The sequence below is a fragment of the Zosterops lateralis genome (assembly GCF_965231275.1).
Source record: "Zosterops lateralis genome assembly, chromosome: 25".
Lineage (NCBI taxonomy): Eukaryota > Metazoa > Chordata > Aves > Passeriformes > Zosteropidae > Zosterops > Zosterops lateralis.
In genome coordinates this window covers 2,609,565-2,632,129 of record NC_139785.1, presented here as the reverse complement: position 1 = coordinate 2,632,129, position 22,565 = coordinate 2,609,565, and the positions used below count along the sequence as shown (strand labels likewise).

Genomic DNA, 22,565 nt, shown 5'->3' with positions numbered 1-22,565 from the left:
AAGAGGAAAAGAAATAAAAAGGAGGAAAAGAAATAAAAAAGAGAGAAGGTCAAGACTCACCCTCATCCCACTAAATCAACACAAACCACAATTTCCCCCAGAATTTTCAACAATAACAAGACCTGGACACAAGAAGTTTTGCAAAAGACAATTTTTTTTGGTCATTTGTTTGTTGTTTTTTTTTTTTAAAGGAAAAAAATAAGAAGACTCTAAAATACTTAATTAAAAAAAAAAAAGGAGGGGGAAGAAAAAAACAACAAAAAGCACCTTTAGAAAGGGAGCAGGAGGAGCAAAGCAGGTGGATGGGGAGCCTGGGGAAGCCAAGGCTCCCACCCGGCCACGGGGCTGCGGTGAAATGAACTCAAACCTCGGCTCAGTTTGGGGGGCTGTGCGTGACAGGAACAGCAGGAGGGACCCTCCTTCCTTGTGGGGAGCTCTGGGACGGGATGGGGACAGAGAAAAAAAGAGAAAAAAAGAGATAAAGAGAGGAGAGTCCTGAGACAGGAGCCCTGCCCGGGAGGATGCGGAGCTGCAAGCGCAGGAGCCAAGCGAGGACAGCGAAGCCCTGGGGGGACAGTGGCACTGTGGGGGGGCCTGGAGAAGGGGACAATGTCACTGTGGGGCTGGGGGAAGGGGGTGAATGTCACCGTGGGGGCCGGGGGAAGGGCTGGGCTGCAGTTTGAGTCCCTGCACAGCCCCGCTGCCGGGGCTCGGGGCGTGGGGCGGCGCTGAAGGCACTGGGGGCCCCGGGCATGGCGCGGTCTGCGGGCACAGCTGCCCTGCCCTCGCTGCAGCACGGCTCAGTGGAGGTAGGTGGGCTGGTTCCATCGGTACCAGGAGCTGTGGGTGACACAGAACAACAAAAGTCTCACCTTGGAGTGAAAACCATCCTGATTTCCCACCCCAACCCAACTTTGGCTCAGCACATCTGTGGGGCTGATATTTCTGGGCCTGAGATGCAGATCAGCATCTGTGGGGCTGATATTTCTGGGCCTGAGAGATTTCAACCTGCTCACAGCAGCTGCCTGTAGCCCTGGTTTTGTGCCTGAGGTGTTTTGGTTTTCTGAAATTATTTTCCCAGAGAATTTTCTTTTAACAGGAGAAATAAACCTTTGTTATTCATTCCTTTCCCCAGGAGGGACTTCTCCTTGCTGTCCCTCTGCTCTGACCAATGGGAGTGAAGAGGTTTGTCTTTGTGTCACCAATCCAATTGGTCTGTGTGAAATGGGATAAAAGGGAGACACAGCCCAGAAATAAAGGAGTCATTTTCAGCCTCCTGAATCTCAGAGTCTGTGTCGTTGTGGTGTAAAACAGCATCAGCTGCTGACTTTTTCCCAAGGAAAAATTTCTCAAGAAAGTTTCTTCTCCAAACAATCCTGGCAAACAACTCTCCTTTCTCAGAACAATCTTTCTCCAGGTGGTGTTTTGCTGTTTCTCTGGTTTAACCCATGGGATCAGAGAGGTGTCGTTCCTATTCCCCAACCATGTTCAGTCTGGATGGGAACACCTTATAAAAGGCAGTGAGAATTAGACAATAAAAGTCTTTTTTCTGTGCTCTTTGCCTCCTGAAATATTTGGAGTCTTTCATCTTTCTTTCCTGTCCTACAGGGACACTCATCCTGCAGGATATTCCCCAGGCAGTGAGTGTTGGGCTGGGCCCAGGGAACATCACCCACAGCTGGGGGGGCTCTCCTGGGAATTTCCATTCTTATTCCAGGCTCAAAGCATCATTCCCATGTCCAAAGCCATGAAATATCCATGAAATATCCCATATCCAAGAAATCAGAATTATCGTTACATTACTAATTGTTTCTAAACAAGATCTTCAGCTGTTACCTGGCCTTTTTCTTCTTCTTTTTTTAATCACAACAGATTTTGTTGGAAGAAAAAAGTTTCATTTAATTTTAATGTTTCCACAAAAACAAAGATGATAAAAGTGTTTATCATTTAAATAAACAGCAGATAAAAGTGTTTATCATTTAGGTAAATGACGAGTGGGGAAATCCAGAAAGCAGAAACTATTTCTCTCTTTTATTTTTTGTGTCGTAACATTTTGAAAAAAAATACGAAAAAATATTAAAAATGAAAAAAAAAAAAAAAAAAGAAACGTTCCCTGATCTTTTCCAGTCCCTGCTTCTATAACAAAATCTCACTCCAAGCAACAAATTCTTTTTGCAAGGACAAAATAAGGGGAGGGGGATTCATGGCACCCTCCAAATTCAGCATCCTCGAGGTGATGCAGCAAAAATCACAAGTGCAGAGAATCCCCAGGGCAATAACCAGCAGGGCTCTGAGCTCTCTGCTTTGGTTTAATGCTTTTGCAGCCTCTAAAGGCAGGGCAGAGGTAGGAAATAATCTTTGTTTTGCCACTGTGGAAGAGTTGCTCACAGCAGAGCTCTGTGGGTGGCACTGCAGGAGAGAAAACTGCCTGTGGAGGGGGTTATCCGAGCAGGAACAGCAAAATAAACCTTCCTCTGCTTCCTTCACACAGGAGTCAGGTCAGGACAGGGTTTCTAACCACTTTTTTAATTTTTTTTTTTTTTCTTTTTTAACCAGCACAGTTGTTCAGGCAAAACTTGATTTTCAAGCAGAAAAAGAGCCACGTCCCAAGGATCACAGAATATCCCGGAAAGGACCCACCAGGATCACCAAACTCAACTTTTGTCCCTGCACAGGACACCCCAACCACCCCACCCTGCCCCTGGGAGGTCACACAGGAACTCTCCCCATTGCTGGGAATGTCTGAGAGCTTTCCTGTTCCTCCTGGAGATCCCAGCGTTCTCCCCCAGCCCCCCATGCCCTGGGTTGGTTTGGGGTTTTTTGTGAGCTGTGTCTTACCCTGAAGAGTTGAAGCCAGAGGAGTTCATGGCAGCTTTGGAGTTGCTCTGGGCTGTGCCAGGGCTGCTGGCATGGAGGGCACTGCCAGGGGACGAGGGCCTGCTGGAGTTCCCTGGGGAGCACGAGGATGTCACTGCGTGGGACAGAGCACAGTGAGGGTGGCACCTCCTTCCTCCTGCCCAAACATCCCACCCCACCCCTGTGCCCATCCCCTGCCACTCTGAGTCTTGGGGGTTCTGCTCAGAGAGGTAGGAGGTTAAAAAAAAACAAACCAGAAAGGATAAGGAGATCTCTGAACTGGGCTTGGGTCTTTGGTGAGAGAGGCAGGACATTCAAAAAACCCCAAAAAGGACAAGGAAATCTCTGAACTGGGATCTCTGAACAGGGATCTCTGAATGGGGATCTCTGGGCTTGGGGTTCTGCTGAGAGAGGCAGGAGATTAAAAAAAAAACCCTAGAAGGACAAGGAGATCTCTGGACTGGGCTTTGGGCTCTGCTGAGAGAGGGAGGAGGTTCAAAACCCTGCTGGAGTTCCCTGGGGAGCACAGGGATGTCACTGTGTGGGACAGTGGGCCTGGGGTCTCCTCCTGCTTAAACATCCCCACCCTATCCCTGTGCCCATCCCCTGCCTCCTCTGGTTCTTGGGGGTTCTGCTGAGAGAGGCAGGAGGTTAAAAAAACCAAACCAAAAGGACAAGGAAATCGCAACTGGGATCTCTGAACAGGGATCTCTGAATGGGGATCTCTGGGCTTGGGGTTCTGCTGAGAGAGGCAGGAGATTAAAAAAAACCCTAGAAGGACAACAAGGAGATCTCTGGACTGGGTCTGGGGCTCTGCTGAGAGAGGCAGGAGGTTCAAATCCAACACCCCCACCCTGTCCTTGTGCCCATCCCCTGTCCCTCTGATTCCCTGCCCGGGGGAAAGGTGGGGACCCCCAGGAATGTCCCCAGTTCCCATATCTGGGAATCTCAGGTCCCCACAGAGATCCCACCCTTTTATTTTGCTCCCAGACCTAACCAGCCCAGCCCAGAATTCTGCTGGAAATGTTCTTTTGCCCAGTGTTTTTTGTCCTTTTATCTCCCCCAGCAGCAAGGCTGGGCTGTTCTTACCCCAGCTCTGTGTGGGGACAATTCCCTGACCAAAACCAAGGGCCTGATGAAGATTATGCTGCAAAATGTGACCCAGAAATGGAGGACTGAGGAGTAAAAGGAGGGAAGGGAGGCTGGGCAAGGCTCACCAGTCCCGGGCATGGTGCTGTGCACTGGATTGACGGAGAGGGGCCCCAAGGACCCTGAGGTAGAGACCTGGGCAGGAACAGAGACAGGCAGTGAGTGTTTGCACTGAGAGGGGGATAAATCACATCCTGCCACTCCTTCCCAGCCCCTGTGGGCTGTGCTGCCTCCCAGGGACACACCACCCACAGCTGGGTATTCCCAGTCCTATTCCAGGGTACAAACACCATTCCCATTTGCAAAGCCACGGGAAGAAATTAGAGTTAATGTTACATGTGCCTGATACTCTCCACCTCCATCTAAATCTGTGGAAAGGCCTGAAATAATCACATTTTCTGGAAGTCTCAAGATAAAGATGGATGTCTCGGACTGGTCATTCTCAGCCTGAAACTTCCCAGCTCCTTCTGGTTTTGGGCACAAAAAAAATCCCAATTTTCTTTAGGGAGTTTATGATTGATGGTCAAGATTTGGGTGTCTCAGACTGGGAATTCTCAGCCTGAAATTTTCCACCTCCCTCTAGTTTTGGGCACAAAAAAAAATCCCAATTTTCTTTAGGGAGTTTATGATGGATGGTCAAGATTTGGGTGGCTCAGACTGGGCATTCTCAGCCTGAAACTTTCCACCTCCCTCTGGTTTTGGGCACAAAAATATCCCAATCTGCCCTTCAGGGAGTTTAATTCTCAGGTGACAATTGGCAATTTGGGAGCTGCCATCCGGATTAGCAATTACTCCTGAAGGCAGCACTTTGTTCAGGGAGGCTTTGGGCAGCAGTCACAGGGGAATTATTCACCCCAGCTCCTGCTGTGGGAATCCAAATGTTTATTTTGGGGTCCAGACAGGTTGGGCAGCCAAACTTCCCATGATGTTTTCCTGATTTCTGATGGGGAGTTCCAAGAGCTGGGAGATTTGAAGATAAAATTCAGACTGTCTCCCACTCCTGTGCTGCAGCACTGAGGAGGTTCCTGCCACTTTTAAATGGCAAAGTCACCAAGCAGCTCCTCAGTGAAGAAATGCAGCTGAATTGGTATCAGTGTATGTAAACCTCACACCCCATTAATTCTGGAAAGATTTTCTTTATCAATCTCAAGGGGAAAAGCTTTGGGGACAGCACCGTGATTTGAATAAATTACCCCACAATTAAACCAATTAAACCAATCAATTCCTCCTAGGAAAATTTGTCTTTTCTTTCCACCGTTTTCAATAAACGGAATTATCGCTTAATTAATTGTCGTCATTTTCACTGATTGTTTTCAATGGATGGAATAATAACCAATGTTCTGGCTCAGATCCCACCCCAGAGGGCGATCCCAGCCTCTCACCAGTCTGGAGTTGTAGATGGGTGATTTGATGGGGGATGGCATGGGGCAGCTGATCCGCTTCTCCTTCTGGCGCCGGTTGCAGAACCAGACCCGAACCACTTCCTTTTCCATGGAGAGCTGCTCTGCTATCAACGAGATCTCCTCTGAGCTGGGCTTGGGGTTCTGCTGGGACAGGCACGAGGTTAAAAAGCCCCAAAGAGCACAAGAGAATCCCTGAGCTGGGATCTCTGAACTGGGATTTCTGAACTGGGATCTCTAAGCTTGGGGTTCTGCTGAGGGAGGCAGGAGATTCATAAAGCCCCAAAGAGCACAAGGAAATCTCTGAGCTGGGATCTCTGAACTGAGATCTCTAAGCTTGGGGTTCTGCTAAAAGACGCAGAAGGTTCAAAAAGCGCCAAAGAGCACAAGAAAATCCCTGTGAACTGGGCTTGGGGTTCTTTGAGAGAGGCAAGAGGTTAAAAAGCCCTAAAAAGCACAAAGAAATCTCTGAACTGGGATCTCTGGGCTTGGGGTTCTGCTGGGAGAGGCAGGAGGTTAAAAGGGTTCAAAGAGCACTAGGAGGTCTCTGAACTATATCTCTGGGATTGGGGTTCTGTTGAGAGAGGGAGGAGGTTAAAAAGCCCTATAAAGCACAAGAGAATCCCTGAACTGGGCTTGGGATTCTGCTGAGAGAGGCAGGGGGTTAAAAAGCCCTAAAAAGCACAAGGGAGTCTCTGAGCTGGGATCTCTGAATGGAGATCTCTGAACTGGGATCTCTGGGCTTGGGGTTCTGCTTAAAAGAGGGAGGAGGTTAAAAAGCCCTAAAAAGCACAAGAGAACCCCTGAACTAGGCTTGAGGTTCTGCTGAGAGAGGCAGGAGTTTAAAAAGGTTCAAAGAGCACAAGGAAATTTCTGAACTGAGATCTCTGGGCTTGGGGTTCCACTGGGAGAGGCAGGAGGTTAAAAAAAAGCCCTAAAGAGCACAAGGAGATCTGTGAACTGGGATCTCTGAACTTGGGGTTCTTTGAGAGAGGCAGGAGGTTAAAAAGCCCTAAAAAGCACAAAGAAATCTCTGAGCTGGAATGTCTGAACAGGGATCTCTGGGCTTGGGGCTCTGCTGAGGGAGACAGGAGGTTAAAAAAGCCCCAAGGAGCAGAAGGAAATCCCTGTGAACTGGGCTTGGGGTTCTGCTGAGAGAGGCAGGAGGTTATAAAATCCCAAAAACGACAAGGAAATCTCTGAACTGGGTTTTGGGAGTTCTGCTGAGAGAGGCATGAGGTTAAAAAAGCCCCAAAGAGCATCCAAGAGGACACGGGTGGGGTTGGCTGAGAGCTGGGGAGGGGACAAAAGCTCCGTCTGAGACCGAGGACAAATATTTGGGTGAGAGATTATGTTCTGTGAACCACAGAGTGCCTCTGGCTCCACATCAGCTCTCCCGGAGTCAGGGGAGGATGAGTCACAGCTCCTGCCCCACAAATCACTTCCCTCTGACTTTAACAGCACCAAAATTCACTGTGGGGCCACCTAAACCTGGTGGCCTTGTCACTGTCCGGGGGACAGGAGCTCTGGCCTCTCTCTTCCCCCAGCCCTCCTTTAGAAAGGGAAAAAACAGAGCCCACTCTGCCCCCTGAGTATTTTATTTTCACTCTTTTTAGCTCTGTGGGGTTTGCAGCTCAGAAATGTCAAAGATACCTGGCCCAGAGATGCCAAAATTATATTCCCATCACAGAGAAAGGCATCTACCAGGTAAAAATGAGCTGCTGAAAGGATCTGATGGTGACTGAGCAGGTTTTTTTTGATATGAGGAAAAAACCAAAGAGAAAACAAGCTCAGGAAGAGTTTTGATTTGAGAAATTTTGATTTGAGTTCAGTCCTATTGATTAAAGCTCTGCTTGGTGTCTGCAGTGATTTTTTCTTGGAATTCTTGGAGCTTAAAAAGTAGAAGGGCTCCACTTCTGAACGGAAAAATATTTGAAATATTTGGAAAAATATTTGGAGCAACAAGTTCTGGAGTCTCACAAGAGCTGCTTGATGGGGCATTGTGGCCCCAGAGCTCCTGAGACACTTCTGCAACTCAAAAATAAGAGTCAAGTGCAGAGATCAGCTTTGGCCCAGGGGATGATAACGGGGAAATGTGGTGCTAAAATCGTAATTCCCTTAGAACAACATTTAAGGGGGAAAAATTTGGGAATTTCTTTGAGTTTAACACTTTTCCTGTTGCTTCTTCAAGCATTTTTTAACCTACTGCCAAATAATTGGGAATTTCTTTGGCTTTAACCCTTTTCCCGTTAGCTCCTCCAAGCGTTTTTTAACCAGTTGTCAAATAATTGGGAATTTCTTTGGGTTTAACCCTTTTCTTGTTAACTTCTACAAACACTTTTTAACCTACTGTCAAATAATAGGGAATTTCTTCAGGTTTAACACTCTTCCTGTGAGCTCCTTTCAAGCATTTTTAACCTACTGTCAAATAATTGGGAATTTCTTTGGGTTTAACATTTTCCTGTTGCTCCTCCAAGGATTTTCTAACCTATTGTCAAATAAATACCCCAAAATCCCCTGTTTTCTTGAGAGGACTTGGTGCTCAAGCTCAGGGAGAGTTCCCAAAGGACAGAAGGATTTTCCCCTCACATCCTGGAATCTCTTCTCCAGCGTGGAGCGGATGTTGGTCTCGATGCTGGTCCTCTTCTTCCTTTTCCGTCCAAACATCTCGTTGACTGAGGGGTAGGAATTGGGGGTGCTCATGGAGGAATCCAGAGGAGCAGATTCTGGGGGGAGAGGGAGGGGAAAAAGAGAGATCCGAGGAGATAAAGAGTTATTTTCATGCCCAGACACTTTCTGTGAAGCAAAGGTGTTTTCTAAAATAGATTAATCGTTCCTACACTGTGGATCCTCCCTCTGAGGATGATTAAAATGGCTCCAAACCCATCAATGAGCTTGTCCAAATCTAAGGAGAACAATGTTTTAACCCCCACACGGTTTTTCCTCTGTGGGCCTGACTTCCAGCCTGCCCTGACAGGGACCAGGAGGGTTCCAACGATTGAATTTCACACAAAAGGATGTTGACCAACCCTCTTGTCACGGGCTGGCTGAGCTGTGACCAGAGCCCCAGACATCCTGGAGGGTTGGGTGGCTCTGAGGTCAGCACAGGACACCACCCCAAATCCTGGGAATTCCCCTCCCAGTGAAACCCTTCCTTTTCCACCTGCACCTCCTGGGCTGATCCCTGAGCACCACAACCCTGCTTTCCCAGCTCACACAGAGAGGGGCTGGATGGATTGGAGGTTCCTGGATGGATTGGAGGTTCCTGGATGGATCCTCCCCTGTTGGAGCCCTGGGCACTGAGAATTCCAGATTTCTGTGCTCACAGGCACTGACCCCCCAGCAAACACTGCACTGACCTGAGGCCGTGGAAAAGGCTCCCAAAATTGAGTGACAGCCCTGGGATTGTGGGTGTGGGGTTTGGATAGAAGTGTGTGATAGCACAGGGTGCAAAACTTAGAGTTTAAGGGTTTAGAATACAGTAATATATATAAAAAGCAACATGGAGGATTTAGGGCATAGGCTGAGTACCTGAAGACCCTTCAATAAACAGAACTGCTTTTTATTCTCTTAATTTTATCTGGCCTCTGTTTTTCACCTTCTTCTCCATGGCTCTGGGTGGTGTTTCGTAATTGGGTAGAAAAATCCTCATTGTGGGCCATGAGTGGTTGGTTATTGGGTTAAAAGTAAAAATAATTCAGGTGTCATTTCATAATTGGACAGTTTGTGCTGAAAAGACCTTGTAAAGAGATAGAGAGGGGGCTCCATTTTTAGTTTGTTAGCTGGAAGTGCTGCAGAACTCACAGTTTGTGAGACTGTAATGTAGATAAGAATTAATAAACATCTGAGTCAGAACAAGAAACACCATCTCGAGCATTTAATCCTGACTCTGGCAAAAAAAAAAAAAAAAAAAAAAAAAAAAAAAAAAAAAAAAAAGAAGAAGAAGATAAAGCATAACACTCTGCTGCTGGTGGCATTTCTGCCTTGGGGTCACCTACCTGCATCACTGAGCCACTTCTCCAGCAGGGGCTTGAGCTTGCACATGTTCTTGAAGCTGAGGTTGAGGGCCTCGAAACGGGAGATGGTGGTTTGGCTGAAATCATTGCCATAGAGCTTCCCCATGGCCAGGCCAACGTCACCCTGCCAGGGGACACCCAGATCCCACAGTGAGCACAGGGAAACCCTCCCAGCTGTGACAGGACCTCCAAATCCCAGTCTGAGCTCAGGGAAACCCTCCCAGCTCGTGGACCTGATATTTCCTGAGCCTGAGCTCTTCCCAAGGGAAACTTCTCAACAGTTTTTCCCAAAACAACCTTGTGTGAACAATATTCCTTTTTTATAACAGCAGATGTTGTTTGGTATTTCTGTTACTGAGCCAATGGCAGAGGTGTCAGCCCTATGGACCAATAATGTGACTTTTCAGCCCTATGGACCAATAATGTGACAAAATTTTAGTGCAGTTTTTGTTATAAAAGGGCTGAATGAATTGTAAATAAACCTTCTGATTTCTACTGCCTCCTGACTGGAGTCAAACATCTTTATTTCGTGTCCTATTGGCACACCAGCAGTCACAGCCCCACAGAGTCACAGGGTTAACCAGCCTGGAAAAGATCTTTGAGGTCATCAAGTCCAACCTCTGACCCAACACCTCCTGATCAACTAAGTCATGGCACTGAGTCCCGTGTCTGGTTTTTTTTTAAACAGTGACTCCAGCACCTCCTGGGCAGTGCCCAATCACTCTGTCAGTGAAGAATTTATTCCTAATGTAGCCTAAACTTCCCCTCAGGCCACTTCCAGGACAGCTTCAGTCTTGTTTCCATGACCTGCCTGCCAGGGAAAGAGGATTTTTTTCCCCCCAGGTTCGATATTTCTGGGTCTGAGAGATTTCAGCCTGCTGGCAGCTGCTGACTTTTTCCCAAGGAAAAATTTCTCAAGAAAGTTTCTTCTCCAAACAATCCTGGCAAACAACTCTCTCAGAACAATCTTTCTCCAGGTGGTGTTTTGCTGTTTCTCTGGTTTAACCCATGGGATCAGAGAGGTGTCGTTCCTATTCCCCAACCATGTTCAGTCTGGATGGGAACACCTTATAAAAGGTAGTGAGAATTAGACAATAAATCTTTTTCTGTGCTCTTTGCCTGCTGAAATACTTGGAGTCTTTCTTTCCTGTCCTACAGTGACAGCCCCACCCCTGAAATAGTGGAGAAGGTGCAGATATGGAGGTGGTGGTGGTGAGGTGTTGGGAAGGGTTTGTCTCTTGGTGTATTTGGAAAGGAATGCTGCAAAATAACCCAAATTTACCTAATCCAGCCTTTCCCTCATCCACACTTCTCGCCCTGATTTTTCAGCCTTCTGAATTGTTTTCATTTCTACTGGAGTTTTCTCACCAATTGTAAGATAAACCAAGACCGATGTTCTGTAAACAACATTCTTTCCAGGGGGAAGGACAAACTGATGGAATTCTGGTTTGACCACTGGGGTCAGAGGGATGTTCCTCTCATCCTCCAATCCCTGACCAAAGCCCAAAAACTATATAAATTGAGATTCCAAAATAAACATCCCTTTCCATGTCACAACCTGATGGGTGAGAGTCGTTCTCGTGTCCTGATCACAACACACCCCTCTGCCCCAAACTCCCCCCTGTGCCCTCCCCTCTTCACCTGTGTGAACCCCAGCTTGATCCTCCTCTGTTTGAAGGTCTTGGCGAACTTCTCCAGCTCCTCCAGGTCGCTGGGCTCCTCGGAGGCCCCCGCTGGGGTCAAGTGCTTTGCCACCTGCAGGTGCTGGGGGACGTCCAGGTGGGGTTCGACCGAGGAGCCAGGGAGGCCAGAGCGACCCACAGCCTGCCCAAAACACCCCAAGAAAAAGATGCTCAGAGCCACAGAAATGGAAAAAAATACACTTTTTTTTTTTTTTTTTTTTTTTTTTTTTTTCTTTTTTTTTTTTTCTGGGCTATTCCCTGAAGGAGCAGGGTGGGGTTTAGCACGCTCTCAGGTGTGTCCTTACCTGGGAGGCCAGGCTGGGGCCAGGCTGGGAGAGGAGGAGGCTGCCCTGTTGCTGAGGGAAGGAGAGGAGGTTTGGCTGCAAAGCTGAGAAAAATAAAAAAGAGAATCTGGTCAGTGAACACACCAAGGAAGGCTCGGAGTGGACAGCTCCATTTGTTATTTCTCGCCCAAAATACACGAATTTCAGCTGTTTAGGAACGTGTCGGGATCTGAGCTGGATTGTGAGAAAGAAAAAGGTTCTTCCCGTGGCGTTTTAGCCTGGAAGGGATTGTTACAATAATGATAGAAGTGAAATGTCTCATTTGCTGATCCCGGCGTGTCACTCGTCACTCTCAGGCGTTTCAGAGACCTCTAATCTTCATTTGAGGTGACAAACAGCAGAGAATTTCCTACATCCTTCGTGGGGATCTCTCTCAGTGCTTAATCATTGCAGCTCTTAGGAAAATGGGCGTCTTATTTCCAATATGAGCCCTTTGACTCCAACTTTCAGCCACTTGATCTCGTTAAAAAAAAAAACCTGATCCTCCAGTTAATCTCGTGAGCCCTCCCACTCTGCTCTCAATTCTACATTTCATTTTCAAATGTCATTCGGGAGCCCTGCTGACCCTTTCTTCCCTACCCCACTGTATTTCAAATAAATTGAATTTCTTTCCCAGTGTCGGAGCTGACATGAAATGATGAAAGGAAGAAAGAAGGGAAATCCATAAAGCCAACAAAACCTGGGATTTATGGAGACTGGGTGATTGTTTAGTTGACAAACTGCCAAGTACAAGCCTATAGCTCTTGGAGGGAATGTCCTACAGGATTAGGTTGTGTAGTTCCCCAGAAATTTAGTTGGTATCAAGTCCATTGTGAGTGAAACCTACAGAATTTAGTGAGGATTTATAACCTTGCTCAGAGCAAGTCAATATATTTAATTGATTATAACTGACAATTACAGGGAAATCCATAGAAATTTATGGACTTGTGCTAATAAAAGGGAAAACAGATAATCTCTAGAATCAATCACTCCCTCTCTCTTTCTTTGTGCCTTTCCTTATTTAATTTAGATCTGATGTGCACAATCCCATTTATTTACTTAGGCTGGGGCTGGAATAAACCTTCCCCAATGCTGGAACAGCTCAGGATTTCAAATCCAGGCTGGTAATGAGGTGCACATTTCTATCAGTGCAGGTAATTAATCACTGCAATGGCTTTGCCTTGGGACATGGCAGATGCTCTGTCATTTGGAGTCTTTAAAATCATGATTGAACACCTCAGCTCCGGCTCTGAGGGAAATGGAGGGCTGGATTCAGGAATCACCGGTCTGACAGCTGAGATGAAGATTTCAGCAGCAATCTTTGGGCTGACAGGATTCCCAAAATCTCCCTGGCTGCTCATTCCCACCTTCACAGAGCTCTCCCTGCCCTGGCTCAGCTGTGCCAGGATTTGGGGGATGAGGAATCAGACCTGGGAATTGATCTGACAGCTTCAAAACACAACCAAACTAAAATTCACATCCCTGTTGGGAAGGCTCAGCCCCCAGCCAAGCCCAGGAAATCCATTTCTGGACCCACAGCCCAAAATCAGGAGGCACTCAGGGCATTCCCTGCTGGCCCCAGAAAATATTCCTCCACTTCTGGAATGTTTTCTGCCTCCCTTCAGGAGGAAGAAAATTGAACCAAATTCCCCAGAGCCAACCTGAGCCTTCATTTCCACTCCCCACTGGCTGTGCCTGCAGAAGGATCATTCAAACCTGGCAGTGACCCCTGCAAATGGAAATGTCCTGCACAAAAATCCACCTCCTGGCCAGAATAGCCAGTCCTGGTCCAGCCTGGAACTGGAAAGGATGACACCCAAACACAGCAGCCAGAAAAAGCCACTGAACAGATCAATTCTGATCTGTCAAAGGCAGCAAGTTCTGCTTTGCAGTAAAAGATGTTTGTTTTTCATTAATAAAAACAGGCAGCGAGGAATAGATTGTCCTGACCGTATTTCAAACAAACTCATTCAAAATTATTTGTAAATATACATCAAGTATCTTCATCCATCACTCAGGGCCGTTTGGGAGAGAGGAAAATTTATATGTTGTCAGGGAGAAATAAATTCCCCAGTGGCTTTTGGAGTGTGTGAAGCAGTGGGTTCAAGCTGCAGAGATTTAAGGTTATAATCCTGAATTTTAGCTCATGAGGAGGGAGCTCCGTGCTGGGATAAATCAAGAGCAGGAGCAAAGGATCCCAGTCCCCTTGGATCTGCCAGGTTATGAATTAAAACCTAAAACATCCTCCATCCCCATCCCTGGGGTGGCAGAAATGCTGTAAAAATACTGGGGGTAAAAACAGAATTACAGAGACTTTCTCAGTCTTTTCCTGGAGTGGATTTCTCTGTGTTTTGGAACATCCAAACCTCTCCCTCTCCCCCCAGAGCTGCTCCTGGCTGAGCTGGACCTGCTCTGCCCCTTCCCTGGATTTACCCTCCCTCCTCCAAAGGATCAGCGCGGGCTCTGATGAGCTTTGTGGAGTTCATGAGCGGTGGGAAGGAGCTCCCCAAGGAGATGCGGGGCAGGATCTGTCCCGGGTTCCAGGCTGGGATCCCCGCTGGCCCCAAGGTGGCACTCGAGGAGCGCACAAGGCTCAGGGCCAGGAGCATCCCCAGCCTGGGCTTCCCACAGGGATCCGGATCATCCCAGGGTGGGAACATCGCTGTGGGAACAGGCTGGGAGAACCCGATATCCACGAGATATTCCCTAAATTTACCCATCTCTGATGCCTCAGGATCTGAGCTTTTCTATTTTCCATCCATCTGTAACCCTGCAGTTCTTTAGTGCAGAACTCCAAACCCCACACACACTGTGAGCTGCTGCTTCCCCACTTTGGGCAGACACAACAATTCCTCTCCAGGCCTGGCAATCAAGGACCCCTCACTGCCTCAGGCCCCAGAGATGGGAACAAAAGGGAGTTGGGGGCAGCAAACTTGGGCTCAATGACTTCATGACCTGGAGCTGGAATTGGAAGATGAACCCCCAATGTGCAAATGGACCAAATTTATAAAAGTGTGAAAATCCATGACCTGTTTCAGGTGTAGCCCCTGGGGGGGCTTTGTCTGCCCTAAATGGACCTGCAGGCCCTTCAATAAACAGAACTGCTTTTATTCTCTTTATTTTGTCTGGCCTCTGTTTTTAGGCAAACCCAAAAAAAGGCATCACATCAGCTTTTCTTTCTCTTACCTTGTTGTCCTGCCTGAGACTGGGACAGGAGGAACTGTGGGACTGACTGCATGTGCCCAGGGAGCAACACCAGCTGCTGCAGGGTGTGCAGAGAGCTCATGTCCTACAGGGAAAAAAACAAAGGGAACAATTAAACTCAAAGATTTGTGCTCCTCACACAGCAACTCCTCACAAATCCAGGCTGAATTTGGGTGATTTGGGGGCTGCAGGTCCAAAAAATTTCAGGAGTAGGAGAAGATTCTGTGCATGCAGAGACAATAATGTGGAGAACTGCCTGCTTTTCCCTGGGAAAATTAACTCTTGGTGATGTTTTTGGGCTGCAGATCCAAAGGTTTCAGGTGTAGGAGAAGAATTCTCACTGAATTTGGGGAATTTGGGGGCTGGAGAGCTGCAGGTCCAAAAGTTTCAAGTGTAGGAGGAGAATTTGGTGAATATAGAGACATCCATGTCTGCTTTTCACTGGAAAAATTAACTCTTGATAAAGGCATTTTTTGAGGCAATCAGACTCTGGTTGTTAGAACAGCGAAACCTCTTGGATTTCACTTTCTTCAGATAAAGAATTTCCAGAGTGAAGTGCTTGAAATCACCCAGGAAATTGCAGCAGCTCACCAACACTGCTTCCCCCAGGACTGTTCTGAGGACTGGGGGAAATTGAAGAATCCCTAAATTGTATAATGGATCTGAATGTTGGCCTGGGTTTGTCCTGGATTTTTCTTTCACTTTTCCTGTGAGAACAAGGGAAGGGAGGACTGAGCATCTCTGTGGCCGCCTGGCATCCAACTCCCACTGGGATTTAACAAGAGTTAAGTGCTGAACTCCACATTTTGTTACCTTAGGAAAAAAATTTCCCTGGAGGAATTAATTTCTTCCCTGGTGTAAATCAATCTGAGGCAACAACAGGCTCAGATTAGGAGTTAATCTGGCCTAGAATCCTGTCTCAGACAATGGCATTAACCAGACACTGATGAATGAGGAAGAGCTGGGCAAACATTATCAAACACCTCCCCACGGTGCTGCCTCAGCCTCCAATTATTTCCAGTCCGAGGGATTTCCTGACCATGGGGTGGTTTCCCTGCTTAGCAAAACCCTCAGAGGACATCTCACCTCAGCACGTGTCCAGTCTACCCTTGAACTCACAACAAAAATCTGAGAAGGAAGATGAAGATTCACTTTTCCAATTCCCTGCTTTGAAAACCCTTGGAGGAAATCTCACCCCAGCACTTATCCACTGTACTCTTGAACCCACAAGGAAAAAAATGAAGAAGAAGATGAGGATTCACTTTTCTAGTTCCCTGCTCAGCAAACCCTCAGAGGAAATCTCATCCCAGCACTTATACAGGGTACCCTTGAACCCATGAGGAAAAGCCAAGGAGGAGGATGAGGATTCATTTTTCCAATTCCCTGCTCAGCAAACCTTTGGAGGAAACCTCACCCCAGCACATGTCCAGTCTAACCCTTGAACCCACAAGGAAAAAAATGAGAAGGAAGATGAGGATTCACTTTTCCAATTCCCTGCTCAGCAAATCCTCAAAGGAAATCTCACCCCAGCATGTGTCCAGTGTACCCTTGAACCCATGAAGAAAAGCCAAGGAGGAGGATGAGGATTCACTTTTCCAACTCCCTGCTTAGCAAACTGTTTGAGAAAATCTCACCCCAGCACTTATTCAGTCTAACCCTTGAACCTACAAGAAAAAGTTGAGGAGGAAGATGAAGATTCACTTTTCCAATTCCCTGCTCAGCAAACCCTCAGAGCAAATCTCACCCCAGCACATGTCCAGTCTAACCCTTGAACCCACAAGAAAAGCCAAGGAGGAAGACGAGGATTCACTTTTCCAGCTCACTGTTCCTCACCCTCTGAGGCTCCTTTTCCCACTGGCCAAAGGAATTTGGGGAGGGGGCCAGGGGCAGCCTGTTCCCCTGGGCTGCCAGGGCAGGCAGGTCACTCACCCCTGCGATTTGGCTCCCTGGCATCATGGATGATCCCTGCACGAGGTGCCCCGACCGGGGCGGGATGGCAGATTGCAAGGAGTCGCTGAGGTCCTCGGTTTTAATCTGCAAAAGAGCAAAGGAGTTGTAGAATTAGGGAGCAGGGAGGAGGGAAGGGCAGGGGTAGAGGGCAGCTGGGATCCCAGAGGCTCCTCTCAGGGAGTTTTCTGCTGTTTCCATCGCTGAAAATCAGGGTCACTCCATACTCGTGTTCTCTGCTCTGTCCCATGGACAGTTTTCCTGCTCTGCCAAGCCCAGGGCAGGCTGGCACTTTGCTCAATTAAAACACTTCAGGAAACAACCAATTTCAAGCAGCTTTTCAAAGTTTAAAGCCTTTAGTGGAGTTCTAATGAAGACAAGGAGCAATTCCACGTTCCAGATCACAACTCAAGCCCCAATAGGAGGGCTGGGCATGGAAAACCTCATTTTTCCCTGCACAAAACAGAGGATGGTACAAGGGGATGGGAAGGGACAGGTCAGGGAGTAAAAGACCTCAAAAAAGCAAAGAAATCTCCAGATTTTAAAATGCAGCGCTCCAGGCACCAAATGCATTTGTTCCGTTTCTACCAAAAAGCAACAAGGAATTGGAAGGAAAATCTCCTTCCTCAGTTCAAGCTGTGGAAAAATAACTGGGAAATTTCACAGGTGTCCAGTGGTCTTCTTGAGCTGCTTTAATGTTCAAGCAAAGTTCTTGTCCACAAAGAGATAATGATGCTTAAATCCACATTCTTAGAAAAAAAGATGCATCCAGGGACCAGAACTGAATCCTTGCTCCTGGTTTATTCCACAATCTCCATGTTCATTTCTAAGTTTGTTAATGTATTTTTAAAAATTAATTTATTAAGAAATAATAATAATGATAATAATAATAATACCAATAACAATAATAATAGTAGTAGTAAGTGAAATATTTCAGTAGTGCTGACTGGGACAGGAGGAAGGGGAGGATTTTGGAAGTTTTTAGGTTAATTCCTGAAAGGTGAGAGAGGAGTGTCCATGCACAAGGTAAAAGACACAGAACTCTCCTCTGAGAAAACATTGACCCGAATCTTTTCTCAGCACGAGAACACCATGAACAAAGATTATTCCTCATCATGCAGGAACAGCCTCTAATTCCCAAAAACAGGAAAAACCAGGAGGACTCTACAGAGGACACGGCTTGAAACTCCTGAAGATTCCCCCTGACTCCTGGGACTGAACATCCCCCAGACCCTTCCAAACCCCACAGCCCCCAAAGATGAGGAGGGTCTTTGCCCCACTGATGGGCCTCGAGGCCCTGCACCCTCCTGCCAGCAGAGGGGGACAAGAAATCCAGCTCCACAAACACCAACCCAAGAGAACATTTTGGGATTGAAGGAGCTTCTCTGCCCGTTTGAGCAAAGCACAGAAATACACGGAATGATTTGGGTTGGGAGAGACCTCTGCAGTCATCGAGTCCAAGTTTGATGGATCCCCATGAGAGGAGAAAAGGGGAAAATGGGATCACAGGAGGCTCCAGAACATGGAGCTGCAACATTCCCCTGTGCATTTTGGAAGGTGCTGCTCGGAGGGAAGGTGATTACAACACCCCCTTTCATTACAACTCGAGCTCTGGACACCGCCGAAACTCGTTTTGCAATAATCCCTGCTCCTTGCAACAAGAGGTAGACATGCTATGAATTCCAGCTCTTTCCTACCTTTCAGGTTGGCATGATCATCCCTCTTAGCCTGGCAGGGCACACACAAAAAAAAAAAAAATCAGGTGGAAAGATCTTCGCGATCGCTATCGACAGCGATAAGTCACTGAATGTCGGGCAAAAAGGCTCAGGAGGACACCCCGTTACCCCTGAGCCATCCAGTCACTCCAGGCACGTGGATTTAGGGATGTTCTTTGCATTAAAAAGAATCCATTGGAGGCAAAAAAAAAAAAAAAAGAAAAAATATTTTAAAAAAATTAATGTTTATCTGCTTCATCCAAGGCTGAGCAGTCCCAAGAAATTGAAGTTTTTTGGCGTCTCAGAGAGCCGGGCTCTGGATCCCTCCTGAGCCGTGATCCCGATAGCAGTGGGGTGTTGAAGAGGCACGAGCCATTCCCAAAGTGAAATCAATTTTTCCAGCTGCCAAGCGGGACGAGCTGGCGGCGCTCCAGGGAGAAAGGGGTGTGTATCCCATCCCGGCATGGCCCCGTGTGAGAACGGGAGGTGGGTTTGGCAAAGCACCGGGCTCCCGATTTAAAAACAACAACATCTCCCACTGCTCCTTCCCCCGGCCCTGGAACTCTCCCTCCTGCGCAGTGGGCGGAGAACCTGTGGGGTTTGTTCTTGACAAATCCTTCTCGTCCCCCTCGCACCTATTTCCATCGGGTTTAGGCTCAAATTTACCTCGCCCTCCTCTTCCTCTCCCCGACAGGCCTGCAGCTGGCTAATTGTTCCTGAGCAGGAGTTGGGGATCTATCCAAGAAAACTTTGGGGATGGTTTTATGCAAATCCCGCTCCTCCGTTTTTTCCCTGGCTAAACCGGCAATATTGCCAAGTGTACATTAAGGAAAAAAAAAAAACCAAAACCCCAAACCCAAAAAAACCCCAAAAAACCACACACATTGTGGGCGAGGCCACTCAATATCATGAGACTCCCTTAAAATAATGTAAATTTTGAATTAATAAAACGAGGGGAGGAGTTGCCTCCTCCTTTCCCAGTGCATCTGCCGCGGATTTGCAGAAAACGCCTGCAAATATGGGAAGAGCTTTCCTTGAGGAACCAAAAAAATCCCAAAAGGTTGAAATTATGAAATCCTCAGAGAATCAACTCGTGGGGGTATTTGATGGGAGCTCTGCTGAAATATTGCAAGTGAGAAACAATGATTTGGGGAAAAGCAGGAGCACATCCCACTGGGATTGCTCAGGGTCTTGGTTTTATGGGATGATCGTGGATGGGGAAAGGGGAACGAGAACTCACGGAGAGACTTTGTTCCCACTGAACTTTACTCAGCAAAATAACAGTATTTAAGGAAAGCAAACCAATGTGGTGGAAGCTTCATTGCTCGTGGCAAAGGGTTGGAATGGGATGATCACCCAACCCAAACCATTCCATGGAAGAACGAGCGGGGCAAAGAGCAGGACCTGCGAACGGCCCGGGTGAGGTGCGGGGGCTCTTGGCTGTGAATCTCCAGCACCTTCTTCTCCTGGGGCCCTGAGGGGAGGCCCAGGGCAGGGCTGGGAGCAGGTAACGGCAGCTGGAGGCACGGGAGCTCCTCTGGGCCAGGGCACGGATCACACTTGCAAATCTCAAGTGGATGTTTGGATGTTTTTTCACAGCCTCGAAAAACAGGGTCAGCCCCCGAGCGAGCGGAGTGAAAAACACAGGAAGGGTGACTGGCTGGAAAAGAGAGAGTCCCTTCCGTTGTTGGCTCCAACAGCTGCAAGGATGGATGGTTTCTTACCTATCTCTGGCCTAAACACGAAAACAAAAAGCAAAACAAACTAAGAAACACATTGAGGGTGATGGAAAATGATCAAAGCTCCGGAGCCCGCTTGCGTAACTGATTTGTGGAAGGTGTTTCATAAACATTTCATAAGAAGGAGAATTATGAAGAAAACATCTCCCAACCTGCCTGCAATTACTGCACAAACTCTTCCTTACCAGTAGGAAGAAGGGGAGAGGAAAAAAAAAAAAAAAAAAAAAGAAAAGAAAAAAAGGTACATCTGTTTTGTAACTGATCTGTGAACTTCTGGCAAAGGCTGGGCTGGTGAAAACATCCTGCAGACATGTTGCAGAGCTGTGGAAATTGGGGAGGTTTCTCCTGAGCAGCTCTGCCTGCTGCTATTCCCTTCAGATTCACCATCCAAGGCTGGATCCCACTGGTTGGGCTGAAGCTCTCTGTGGGTTAAGCCCAGTTTGGGAATAATCTCAATGACTTCCCCAAAGCAGCCCCAGAATCCTCCTGCTGTGACACACTCATCATCCTCCTCACCCCGGCACCAACACAGAGCCTCCAATCCTCTCCCCAAATGCAGGTTTGGATCTCTCCTACCCAAGCCCTGCCAGCCCTCTCCAGCACCATTATCAGGCAGGAACCACATTCGTGGGAGATGGGAGACAACCCCATTTGTTGTGCAGCTCCCATTCAGCCGGTGACCTCTTTGAAACACATTTATCTGCCTCCACATCTGCCTTATCTCGCAGTCGGAGCCGAGTTTAAGAGTTTGACTCACTCCCAGCCCTCCACAGCAGAGGGAAGAGGAGGATCAGGTGCACACAGAGGGTCTGGAGCACCTGGCCCTCGCTGAAAAGGAACAGCACAGCTCTGAGTCACCCAAAAATGCTCTGAGTCACCCCAAAAATGCTCTGAGTCACCCCAAGGTGCTCTCCAGCACAGCAGGGCTGCCTCGAGCTGCCCCAAAAGCCTTTGCCTCGAGCCCAGGGAGGAGGTTTTAAGCTGGAAAGAGGCTTTAAGCTGGATCCAAGGCTCCTGCAGCTCCCTGAGCCTTCCCACCTTCCGATGGCGTAAGTGCTCCGCCGTGAATTACCCGCACACGTGGGGCCCATAAAATAAAAAGCACACTAATAATGAATTATGGCAATAGTAATAATAATAATGGGGTTGCAATTACTATTTCCACATGTACTATCCTGCATGTGCAGCAGGGCTTAACAGACACCTGGGAAGAAGGCAGGAAAACCTTTATGTCGATGCCACGACATTCACCCTGTAACATTTCCGTAAAATTCTGGGAATTTTTGGAAGCTGTCAGCGTGACAGAGAGGAATTCAGCATGGGATTGAGTCCCAGAGAGGCTCTGTCCTAAAGCTCAGCTGTGGCAGCACGCTGGGAAATTCAAATGCAATCCCAAACCTCAGCACACCTGCATCACCCTACACGGGGCCTTTGAGTTTTATAATTGAGGTGTGATCTGATAGGGTTTATCCTCAGCTTCAGCTCGGGATGTAAATGGTGGTGCTGGAGTCAAAGCAGAGGTGGGAAGTGAAAACTTTGGGAGCAGCCAAGCTGCACGCTCGACAGGAGAAAACAAACAGCACAAACAGCCTTTGTGGGCTCTCTGATACAGCTTTTCCCTGGAATTTTTGCTTCCAAACAAACAGGGAAGAGAGAGAAGTCCCCCCTCCCCTTGCTGTGCTGAACCTCAGATGATCACCTGTGGAGCTGGGCAAGGCAGAGGTGGGAAGAGCACCTGCCCTGGGTGCCCAACATCTGCTCAGGTGGGAGTGTCCTGGCCAGGCCCAGAGCCTGCTGAGCTCTCCAGGAGCTGCTCTGTGCTCAGGGCCCACACAACTGCTCAAAACACACTGAAAAAGCAACTTACAGCACCTTCCCTTTTACCAGGGATACTCAGGCCCATGGGCATCCCAAGCTGGGGGAAGGGGGAGGGGGAAGATGCAGGTTTTTTGGTCAGAGTGGCCAGGAGCTCCACTCAAAGCGTGGGAAATGATTTCCCACCATCAAGGCTGTGATTTCTCCCTCCCAGGACTCCCCCTGCCCCTTCCTCACCCCCTGCCCCAGCCTGGCTATGGGTTGCAGCCCTGCTCCCTGCACTTCTCTCTCTCTGTCTCCATTTCACTTGCCCAACTCCCAAAGCTCTCCAGGACTCCACCTCTGCCCACACCCCCGTGCTTATCTGCTCTGCTCCCACCCTGGGCTGCATCCCTGCCCCTTTCCTTATCACCCTGATTTCACACACACCACTCCATGGCTTCTCCCCTGCCCTCCTGCAAGCTCACACAGGTCCCCTGGAGCCCGAGCACGTTCCTGTTCCACTGTTCCACTCCAGAGTTGCCTTATTGGGATTTTCTGGCCTGAGAATCTGCCCTGCATGAAAAATATCTTTTTTTTTTATTTATTATTATTTTTTTTTTCCATGTATCCCTTGCCCACGGAGAGGAATGTCTGTTTGTTCAGCTCTCCCTGTGCCTTCTGGCAGTGACAAATGCAAACACCTGGCACTGTGTGGGTATCCCTGGTTGGTCACCCAT

The 22,565-nt window shown here is 47.9% G+C and overlaps 1 protein-coding gene across 1 annotated transcript in view; it reads right to left on the bottom strand.

Moving 5' to 3' along the window:
• Positions 1-800: 800 nt before the first annotated feature.
• The window catches only part of POU2F3 (POU class 2 homeobox 3), a gene marked incomplete at its 3' end in the record, with an annotated part of 47,429 nt that continues 25,664 nt past the window's right edge, over positions 801-22,565 (bottom strand). The window contains exons 5-14 of the mRNA XM_083878140.1: positions 16,560-16,664; positions 14,613-14,715; positions 11,409-11,491; positions 11,063-11,245; positions 9,404-9,545; positions 7,995-8,131; positions 5,388-5,549; positions 4,074-4,140; positions 2,839-2,971; positions 801-840 (exon numbers count right to left, since the gene is read on the bottom strand). Of these exons, the coding sequence (XP_083734266.1) occupies positions 801-840; positions 2,839-2,971; positions 4,074-4,140; positions 5,388-5,549; positions 7,995-8,131; positions 9,404-9,545; positions 11,063-11,245; positions 11,409-11,491; positions 14,613-14,715; positions 16,560-16,664 (1,155 nt within the window). The remainder of the gene's footprint in view (positions 841-2,838; positions 2,972-4,073; positions 4,141-5,387; positions 5,550-7,994; positions 8,132-9,403; positions 9,546-11,062; positions 11,246-11,408; positions 11,492-14,612; positions 14,716-16,559; positions 16,665-22,565) is intronic.